The sequence below is a fragment of the Daphnia pulicaria genome, chromosome 9 (assembly GCF_021234035.1).
Source record: "Daphnia pulicaria isolate SC F1-1A chromosome 9, SC_F0-13Bv2, whole genome shotgun sequence".
NCBI lineage: Eukaryota > Metazoa > Arthropoda > Branchiopoda > Diplostraca > Daphniidae > Daphnia > Daphnia pulicaria.
The window spans coordinates 2,269,441-2,280,598 of NC_060921.1; the positions used below are offsets into that span (position 1 = coordinate 2,269,441).

The 11,158-nt window shown below is 41.4% G+C and overlaps 2 protein-coding genes and 1 long non-coding RNA gene across 4 annotated transcripts; all 3 read left to right on the top strand.

The window, feature by feature from the left end:
* Nucleotides 1-52: 52 nt before the first annotated feature.
* Nucleotides 53-740, top strand: LOC124313634. Of its 2 annotated transcripts, none has more exons than XR_006910921.1 (4): nucleotides 53-258; nucleotides 324-423; nucleotides 483-554; nucleotides 615-740. It is a non-coding gene; the product is annotated as an uncharacterized LOC124313634 (long non-coding RNA). The 2 variants fall into 2 exon arrangements; XR_006910920.1 differs by having other exon boundaries at nucleotides 345-423.
* A 3,242-nt stretch (nucleotides 741-3,982) lies between these two features.
* On the top strand, nucleotides 3,983-7,162 carry LOC124312866. The gene is made up of 2 exons (XM_046777395.1): nucleotides 3,983-4,052; nucleotides 4,151-7,162. Exons 1-2 carry the CDS (start codon nucleotides 4,017-4,019, stop codon nucleotides 6,857-6,859), a joined length of 2,745 nt encoding a protein of 914 aa, XP_046633351.1. The 5' UTR covers nucleotides 3,983-4,016; the 3' UTR covers nucleotides 6,860-7,162.
* A 2,349-nt stretch (nucleotides 7,163-9,511) lies between these two features.
* Nucleotides 9,512-10,957, top strand: LOC124313248. The gene is made up of 2 exons (XM_046778071.1): nucleotides 9,512-9,622; nucleotides 9,735-10,957. Exons 1-2 carry the CDS (start codon nucleotides 9,599-9,601, stop codon nucleotides 10,611-10,613), a joined length of 903 nt encoding a protein of 300 aa, XP_046634027.1. The 5' UTR covers nucleotides 9,512-9,598; the 3' UTR covers nucleotides 10,614-10,957.
* The last annotated feature ends 201 nt before the right edge of the window (nucleotides 10,958-11,158 follow it).

An 11,158-nucleotide genomic window follows, 5' to 3' on the forward strand; every position in this document is an offset into this window, starting at 1 on the left:
ATTTGTCATCATTTGCCACGCAATGAGGATCATTGTTGAAGCTGGCCTGGCCAGGAATTCTAATAAGCTGTCATCAATCCTGCAGCTGTAGTGTGCCCATACTAAAAATGGAATAAAAATTGTAATATCAGAGCTATCTTACAAATTTTCTGTTCTTGTCTTTCAGATAAATTTTTTGTAAATGGTTAATCTCAAATCCAAGAACTTTGAATCGTTTTTTCACTCAATTGACTTTCTTTTTTTCCGAATTTAATAATGGTGAGCTGCAGTTTGAACACTATATAACATTTTCTACATCTACAATTCATTGTGTTGGTCTTGAGGTTTTTGTTTGATTTTTCTAGGTGATAAATTGCAAGTACTTACCTGAGCAGCTGAGCACTGCCTTTAGAACTGTGGTTCCTTTCAATTTATTCATTTGAGGTATTGATTTCTGTCACTGCAATCTTGTTTAAAAATTGACATCAAAATAATCTTTTTAGTTTAATCCCTTGCCGCTGTTCCAGACCTTATCCACTAGTGGAATATGCAGAGAGATGTTGAACTTATTCCAGGTATCTTCTAAAAATCTTTTTTTTATTGCATTCTTAGTTAATCATTTTGTTTAATTTCAGGTTAACCCTTCGCCCTTGTGCTACAATTTGAAGATATTGACGGCAACAGAAGAGCTTGCTTTCGATCAATATCAATAAATTAGGTAGATGTAGATAACTTACAAGTGCATATCTGCTTTATCTGGGCTCCCTTCTTTTCTGTGGGCCCGTTTCCCTAACTAACCATTAACCAACGCCCGTCGGTGGTCACTCACCCGCTGTGAAACCAGGAGGATGAGGAGGGCTCTGGTCGAACGGGGAGTTGGAAGGCGCATGATCCTTTAGGAGGGTCATGAGTCTAACCAGGAAGGCTACTTTGATAAATCGCTCTCTAGTAAAATTTGCCTCGAACTTTTCTTTCTTCTTCCTTGTCCAGGTAATCACCTTGGGCACAGTCGATTAAGGCAGAGTTTCATCCTGTCTGGATTGACTGTATGTGGCAATTGAAGGAATGAATGAGAAAAGGGTGGAAATTTGCGTCTGGTAGTTTTAAATAATTATATTATTTTGACACATTTGATGATGGAATTTTAATTGTTAATACATGCACGAATTAAAAAGATTTGTTTTGTAACAGACGTTAATTAAATTATTATTTATTTAAATAATATAACAGTATGGTTTTAATAATAATATTTAGTACTTACAGTTATGATGTAATAAAAATTCATAAATAAGTATAGTTTCACTTTTCAACCTAATTTAACCACGTTCAATTTGGTTCAACTTGGTAATCATTATGTTTCTAATTTTCTATGTTCATTATGAAAGTGTCCCTTGAGCTGGTTGACAAATTAAACGTGCAGAGACACAAGTACTTGGTAATCATTACCAAGTATTTGCATAAGGTAAAGTTAGTTGTTACCTAGTACTTGAATAGAACATTAAGAAAAATACAAATCTGGTCATGTGCCCTGTGTCTTTTCACAGGACTTCTCCCAAGTCCCAAGTTGCTGCAATTAACCTGAAGATTACCCATGGCCTGTATTATGTCAAATAATAGATAGTATGAAATAAATAGTTACAAATTTCTCAAGAAAGAATAATACTTGTCTGTCAATGCATTATTTGTAGAAAACATGAAAAAACAACATGTATTGTCCAACGCTGGGGTTAGTGATCTACCAACATCATTAGAAACTCCAGATCGCCAATAGAATATGAACTAAAAATGTTAAGAGGTATTCAAAGAATTGCGACTAAGCTATTATGGGTTTTTACCTAGATCAACAGGATAAAGCATCCATCCATGCAGCAGAACGGCGATTTTTTATCAAAGAATTGATGGTAGGCCACTTGTAGTTTCAGTTGCCTTTCGCGCTCCTTCCCTTCCTACACGTTATAATAAGAAATATGTAAGGTGATCCAACACACATACGGAATAAATCACATTACAAACAAGTTGCACAATTACTGATGAATTCATCGGTAACTTTCATGGAAAAATTAAGGAACACTTTTGACAACCACCCAACAATCCGCCATCACATGATAAACAAGAACACCTATGTTATCTATTGGACACCTCTGACACTTCAAGTCCCAAAAACGCAATTTAGTTTTGTGACTTGTGAGACAACATAAAATTTTTGAAATCTAGTGATATTGTATACTATTTTAGAAATTAAAAAAACATTATTGCTTTGCATTAAAACTATTATTGGGATACCAAAAATGTTTTCACCGCACTGGTTATCGGGCTGCAGTTCTGTATCTGCCATGTAACTTAAAGCAATTCAGTTTTTTAGCACTATAAAAAGTGGTATTTGGGATTACATTGAAAAACGTGAAAAAAACGTTTGAAATTTAGAACTTGATTTAGTTTTGATCTTCAACTATTTGACGACCCTCGAATAATGTCTATGTGACCGCTAAATATTTTTGTACTTTCGCTATAAAACAAATCGCATACATGAGAGACCTTTAGCTTGAAGCACTGTCATTTCCAGATTAAATACAGTAGGAATTTCTGTTATAAAACAAAAGCTGGGAAAATTCCATTTTTAATTAGAGGTAGTGATTGCATCAGTGGCAACATGGTATAGCCTACTACTTCATACACTCAGCAATATAATAAATTGAATGCCACTGTTTTTACACAATTTGCTTCATCATTAGATCCTGTCCCATGGAGTCTGTCTATTTCCGCGTTCAACATCCTACATGACAGTCGTGATTTCGACCAATCTATACAGCTTATTGAATTGTAAATAAGAGTGGCTTCGGGCGGAACGTCACGATTTACCACGGCTGGCTTTCACACAACAGATATTAAAACTCATAGAGCAAGGGCATTGCAGCCCTATTGTTTTAAACAAAAATTCGGACCGTTTCAAATGTTTCAAATAAGAGCGTGTCAGATTGGCAAAAGAAGACAGCACAGATTCGTCTAGCCTTCAACTAAAACAAATGAATTTGTTGCTTCCATTTTATTACGTCTGATCATCATTTGTTTGTGTCAATAATAGAAATGCGAAAGAGTCAATTTTGCAATTCAAAACTGTTTCCCTCCGGGTGCACAACGACTGACCCATTTTTGAATCGATTTGCTTCCTCACTCCTTTCTGTTCGACGTCTATTTCGGTGCGACCTTTTAAAGTCCGAACCGATTTTCATTGCTCGTTTTTTTCCAAGAACGTTCTACGAAATTTCAGAAATGCACTCTCTTGTGTTGTGGGAGTTTCCCAAAAAGTTTTCACGAAAGCAGCAAAATGTGTAGAGGCTCTTTACACCTACAGAAATAACAATAGGAAGGTCACCGGAATCAAACTTCCTTTCACTTCCTGTCTGCGTCGCACCTTGCCAGGTTTTTATTTTTATGACGACGAAATCAAAAATGTTGCACAATTTTCACGTGTCCGCCCTGAGAATTTCTTTGATTTTGGTATATACAGTCCCAATCAAAAATGTGGTTCTATAGTCGCCGATGGCTCAAGTGAAATCATCCGAAAAATTGACACGCCCATAGATCGTCATCATTACAAAGTTCCTCGGGATTCACGCATAGATTTAAATTGGCTGAAAAAGACTGGAATTACAAGAAATCTTTCGCGTGTATACCCTCGTTCAAGGATAGACTCATTAATCGGAAACTGAGGACATATAAATCGAGACATCTTTGGCAATGTCGTTATTATCCATTTGCATCACTGTATGCAACCTGGAGGGGAGTCGTGTTTTTTTGTGCCGAGCGGCCCATTGTAATTATCTGCTGTACTCTGCGATACCAAAAGTGGAAAAAAATTGGAGGGAAAAAAAAACACCGAACGGCATCATAACCTTGTAACGTGCGTACGGGCCACCAAGGTTGTTATTTTTTTTTGCCCCCCAATCGTTTTTGCTGTTTCATGGTAGGTGTATAAAGCCAACGTTCCCGGAACACACGGATTTATTTCCTCTGTGATACTTGACACAACTAGTTCGATGACGACCACCGCGCGCCGTCAACTTTGCCTAGTGGTATTAACATCATTTAGATTTGATCGCTATTTCCCAACTCTAATCGAGACGGTATCTAATTTACATGTTTATTCGTATTTCATTTGATATTTTTTTAGCTGGTAGGAGCACTAGTGATTATTACAAGAAAGATCGATGCCTCACCCATTCACAGTGATGAGACCCGAGGAGTTGATTCTATGGAAAGTCACGAATTCCTTCCGGATACGTCATCCGGACGAGAGAACCCAAACGTTTTTATTAACACTCAACAATTTCAAGGAGGTGGGCAATTAATGTCCAGATATTCTGACGAACACCATGACTTCTCCATAGAACAAGTCCGCGCTATTTTGGCCTCTGCTGGGCAATTGGCTCCAACTCAGACCAACAACGGACCGGCCGGTCAAATGACTGGACTCCAAACCCCAAATATGCGCAATCCGGTTTTGATTCATTCCGACGAACACGACTTTTCCGATGAACTATCGCTTCTTGGCATTTTACCAAACGCCCAGCAGCAGAGTTCCACAATCCCAATGGCCAGCAGCACCACCGGTACCGCTGCTGCCGGCCAAGAACCCAACAGAGGACAGCGAATTTTCAATAAGCAGCCGGATGAACGTTACATTGTGTCCGCCAGACCGGGTAAACAGGTGATTATCCGGACCGGATCGATCCCCGGCAGTCCTATCCAAACTACATCCATCCACAAGGCCACGTATGGACATTCTGACGAGCACGACGATTACTCGGACGAAGTCAGATCCATTTTGGCCCCACCCAATACTCAGAATAACGTTCCGGCGAATAATAATGGCGGCCGCATAACGGCTAATATCCCTGGATCCGTTTACAGGCTGCGCTCTAACGTACCGGTACCCGCCAGTCTACCATGGAGAGAAGGTGAGGATGACGTTCAAGTTCAAATTGATCCAGTAACCAAGCAGGTGGTGAACATCAGGACCGAATTGAGGGACTCTCTCGAGCACGATGTTGACTTTTCTGACGCCATTACCTCCCGTATCGTTGTTTCGCCCACGCTAGTAGTTTCACCAGTAAACACTAACGGCAATGTCCAGCCGACACCTTTGAACGGCCGTCTTCTATCAGCACTGCATTCCGACGAGCTGTACGACGACTCTTACGAAGTTAAAGTCAATCTCAACCGACCGAACGGACAGAATCTGACAGCACCGGTACATTTTATTTCACGACATTCGGACGAGCACGACGACTCGCTGGAAATGGTCAGAGGCATTCCAAGTGCTGGCCAGGTTCGCCCGGTTCTACCCGTCCAAACGGCCGTCAACGGAGAGCGTTTCATCGTCGGCAAACATTCCGACGAAGTTGACGATTTTTCTTTGGAGGATTATCAAGGCGCCATCAGATCCGGACGAACCCAATTACCAATTGCGTCAGCCGGCCTTCCAACGGTAACGACTGGAGTTGAACACCTTTTGAGACATTCCGACGAGCACGACAGCAGCTCGATTGAACTCATTCGCTCCCTAGGAAATCTTCCCGGTATTGCACAAAGTCCAATGGTGCAGCAACAGGGTGTTCAAGGTGTCCAACTCATTCAAAAACATTCGAGCGAACTCGATGACACCTCAGTCGAAGTTGTACTGGTACGAAATCAAACCGGATCGGGGCTCCATCTCATTTCCCAGAATTCTGACGAGCACGACATCTCGCTGGAAGTTGTCAGACCAGTTCTCAACCCTCAAACTGGACAAAATCCTGCAGCAGCACCACCAGTCCAAGGACTTCAGGTGATTTCACGTCATTCGCACGAGGATGACGACATTTCCTTGGAAGTTCAACTGATCCGGAATGAGACAGCACCGGGCCATGTTACTCGAGTGTTGAAACATTCTGACGAGCGTCACGACGCCTCGCTAGAAGTTGCCGGAGCCATTCTCAACCTTCAGAATGGACAAGTAGCGGCGGAAGTTCGTCCCGTCCAATCCCAAATGATTCCCGGTGAACATTTGCTCAGACACTCTGACGAAGTGGACGACATTTCTTTGGAACTCCATCACGTCACTTCCGGAATTATTCCGCCTCCAATTACTGTCGGCGGAATCGTTCCAGCGGTTCCAGCAGCAACTGGCGTTGAACATCGTTTAATACACTCGTCTGACGAGCGTGATATTTCTCTAGAAGACGTGATTGGCAGAGCCGCAGGCGTCCCAATTGCGCCACAGGTTGGTATGATACAGTTGGCACCAGCACAACAGCAGGGATTGCAACAGTTGAGGGATTCGGATGAGCACGACAATTCGAAAGAAAGATTAGGACAACTTCTACTAAGCGGAAATCTAAATGGATCGGTTACTTTTCCTCGGGAATCCGTAGAACGGGACGACCTGTCTTTGGAAGTTGACATCAATTTACTTCCGGAGATTCAGCGCTTATTTAGAAATGTCAAAATCGACGGAGCGCCTTTGCCGGAAGTTCAGAGCCCTCCAGCAGCCGCAGCAGTGACAGTAGCCCCAGTAACAGGAGCACCAGTGGCAGCAGTGAACCGAGGAAATCAAGCCGTTCAACGCATGTCCCGCCTGCTCAAACAGAACGTCACGTTGGAGTTGCGAGAGATTTTAGCGAATCCAGTGTTCCAGCAAAAGATTCAGGAACTCGACAGGCGTTTGAAATCGGCGCCAGATTCCAGGGGCAAGCGTCTCATAGAGAAATACGCCGAAGCTCTGGCTTTGTCGTCGTCGTCGCCATCATCTCATTTCAACTCCGCCGCAACGTCACCAACCATCAACTCTTGTTTGTACCTCTCGCTTTTAATCACTTATTGGGTTTCGCTTTGGCTCTGATATTTAGATTGTGGACATTGGGCACTCTTTGAATAGGGCAATGGACATCGCTAATTATAATATTACTCGTAGAATTTCTCGCATTTGTGTATACCATCTAGCGGGGTTTTTCTTTTTCCTCACGGGTCTTTAACACTTGTTGGTTTAACCCTCATTTTATCAATTAGCTTTGGGATTTACATATTCTGAGTATTAGCGCATGATATCCTTCCTCTCTCCCTGGGGGTGATTCAATTATTGACAGCCTTCTTCTATTTTTCCACAATTGCAGCAAGCGAGCTAAAATACAGTTTTAGCTACCAACAATCGATTATTCATTTGACCAAGCTTCTTCTTTTCGTTTCGATGTAGCGGTATTACACATACCAAAAGGTAATAACTATAGCAATAACGATTTAAAACACAACAGCCGGGAATTTGACAAAACAGGTGAGCTGTAAGTAATACGACCTTTAACACAACTGGTTTCCTACAAACTTATACAAAAAAGTCAGACGAAGGTAACAAGAACTAAAAATCCAGTATTAGATTTTTTTGTTTTTTTCCCGTGCAATTTCTGCGCATAATATGGCACATAATGTGCCGCATTAATATGTAGATTTATTAGCCAACGGAGACTAACAACGCCAGCGACGTTTGGAATGTAGAAAGTCCGAAAGTCTACATAATACAGCCGCTGGTTCGAAGGTAAACTAAGTTAGTCAATACGATTCGAGCTTGCCCAAAGTCTGTGCAAACAGCAGAACCATTGGTGTATAGTCAACGGGTTTTTTGGTTATTGAAAAACGATCTCTACTGGTACACCGACGAGATTAATAAGCAATTGGTAATATGCAATTAAAAAGCTCTTTCGCAATTGTGTGTATATTGTGTGTTATTGCCCGTAATACTTCCGTTTTTTGTCAAATAAATACATTCAACTATATTCACCACAATATTCCACAAATGAAACTCGGCCAGAAAATAAGTTGTCCGTCATAAATCATAAAATCCGTCCGTCCTCTTTGACTGTTCAAATTGGAGCACGGACAACCGCAGCATTCAACTGTTCACGCTTGCGGTTTTCTGAAAAAATAATAATAGGACTCCATATCAAATAAAAGGCATTCTTGGCTGGCGAAGCGTGTAAATATTTCTGTTGTCTTTGTCAAAACAATAGAAATATTATTACAGCCAAGGTTAATAATAATTTCCTTTCACTCAATAAGATATCAAATGGAATTCGTCGATGATACGATTTTCTAGAATCAAAAAGTTCTGTTTTAGCCGGGTTGTTTTTCTATCTAATACAATAAGAAAGAGATTTATCTGTTTCAAGTACACTCGAAAGGTAAAACGTCATTGTGCATTTATAGCGAACCCCCCGTGAGTCACGGATCGGTTGTCGAACATTTGCATTGAGACCCAAATATTTATCGAGAACTTCCATCGCAAAGTTGTAAATGATTGCAGCATAAAAAGATAACCTTGGGGGATAAAAATACAAAGGCACTCCGGCCCGGGACTGCGCAATGAAAAGGCGGGATAAAATATTATAAGATTATATACCCGAGGTTTATTTAGAACTTGGCGAATGGAGTACACGCAATAATTGAACTTCGCAATCCCACCAAAAGCTCATTCTATCTGAAAAAAATTCCACAAGTATTTGACATGATTTAAACCATTTTTTCTTTTTCAATCGCTAAAAGGAAATTCAAATTCATTGCCCATTTCCGGAATATCCAATTACTAAATACACCCAATAATATTTTCGGGAAAAAACTGTGTCGCAATGTGGCTGCCGGCTCATTTGCTCTCGCTATCATACCAGTAAAAAACCGAACCTTCCACTATAGCTCCCGTCGCACATTTAATTTAAATAATGACTTGACACGAATAAAGTGACTGCGCAAGATAAATTATTGAATTTTTTAAAATGCGATGGACCGGCACTGGCTACTTTTGGGTCCAAGATAAAACGTACCCAAGTATCAAGGGCAAGCTACCTTGATTGCAACCTCATTTTCTCCGATCTGCTGCTGATCTTGTGCTTAATAATTCCAGTTAATTTCCCAGTTGTCATACCGCCTCGCCCTTTTTGCGCTTGAATAGTACAACACACCCAACCGGATTTCTTTTCTTTTTTAATTTTATTTGATTGCAAAATCTTTGTGCTCCGAAATCGCTGGAATCAAGTCGGGTGTGCTGTGAGTCAAGTCTCAGTTTCAACCCCTCCAGACTGGCATCTCATATGCATGAAATGTGTTAGCAAGGTCAACATCAGCTTCCAGATATTACAGCCTTTCACTTCCTGTTACTTGGGAACCTAGACGGCGTTTGACTGCGGCTCGGGTCGCCCATGTGAAATGAATAAGGCCGCGCGCGTGCGGCTATTGAGGTGCTACTGTGCCCCCATTAAAGGTATGCCATAAAAATGAGATTTGAATTTTTCAAGTTGACTTGCGCAATTGTCTGCTGTTGCCTCCTCCCCAACTCAAGAAACAAATAGGTTGCGGAACCTATTTTACCTTTTTGTTACCCAAACACGCCAACCAAAGCTAAAAAGATAGTAAAAAGAAAAACAAAAAAGGGGCGACGTCTACGTAACCTTGTAACATTCCGTTACAGAGCCAAGGCTTTTCTGGGTTCTTTTTTTCTATCCTATCCTATATATCCCAGAGTTGCTGGAAACAATTTTATTTCCTGTACAACATTTGACTGAAGTTGACGCGCTTGTAGTTCAATCCAGACTTCATCATGCGCATTTCGTTTAACATAGTGGTAATATAACAAAGTGTGCTCAAACATCACCAAAGCTCAATTGAGATCGGATTTTATTCGCTCATTTTCTCGTTAACTTTAATCGTTATTGTCTCATTTGTCTCATTTATAGCTACTCGGAGCGTTGGTGTTTGCGACCCATTCGGTCCACTCTATCGAAGACTTCCCGGCTCAGGTGGGAGTCAATCGCCACGGGCAGACGATCAACGTCAACGGACATCTCATCGGCATTTCCCGGCAATCGCACGAACACGACGACATCTCAGTAGAACTTCTCGGCCGGGCTCCAATGAATTCCGGTAACGGCCAGAATGTTCAAAGTCGGATACCAATGGCGCCAATGGCACCCACCAACACCCGGCAAACTGTCCGACTCTTCAGAGACTCAGACGAGCGTCACGACCTATCGCTGGAAGACATGATTGTCCGCCAGCACAACCGCCAACTTGTCCCCGGCCAACAACGTGTCCGTCCATTCAGAGACTCGGACGAGCGTCACGATTTTTCGATCGAAGATTTGATCGGCCGCGGAGCGATCCGCCAGAATATCCAGAGCCGGAAATCGCCCATCCAGCTGGGCGGAAATATTTTCATGGACTCTGACGAAAACGACGTGTCCGATGAAGTTAATATGTCTCTACTTCCCGAATTGCTCCGCCTTCTCCAGGCGCAAGTCCAGCAAAATCGGGTCCCAGTTGCCGCCAACCAGCCCGGCGTCAGTCAGCCAATCATCCAGCAGCGCCACAACGAAATTGCCAGCCCTGTTTTGGAATTCCAAGAGATCCTGACGAATCCCACTTTCCAGCAAAAGCTACAAGAAATCGACGAGCGTTTGAAAAGGGCGCCCGCAGCCAGAGGCAAGCGACTCATGGAGAAATACGCCACAGCTCTGGCCTCCTACTCGTCCCCGTCCAATGCCGGAAGCCCGTCAATTAATTTCTCTCACTTCCTTCCGCTTTTCATCGCCTGTTTTTGGGTTTGGCTTTTTTAAATTTCAAATGCGCCAATAATTTTTTGACCTGCAGAACAAAAGCCTTTTTTGTTTTGTTTTTCCTATTTTCAAATGTTATACAGTTTCAAAAATTTGAGAAAACGGCGGTAAAAAAAAGGGGGTTTATGAATTTAAAATTTCTTTCCCTAGTTCGAGGAAAAAAGAATAAAAGATGTTAATAAGAATGGAATAACTATGTCGATTGATTAATAAAAAAAAACATTTTTACTCTCTTTAATAAAGTTTAAAAAAGCGAAATGGAATTAACCTTTTGGTTGGATAATCAGTATTTCTCGACTGGTTAGGTAACAAATGGTTTTTCTCTAAATAAACGTGAGTCAAAGTCAAACATCGTCATGTGCCAATATTTCCTTGAATAGGTAAAACAAAAAAAGTTACGCAGATATTAAAACCGGCTCCGAATAGCAAAAAAATAATATGAGCGTTCAAAATGTATAGTCTGTTTCAATGAAAAATGAGCGCAGGTGCAAATAGATCAATCATTTCTTTGTCATATTTTTTTAAACTGAATTCTTTGAACGGAA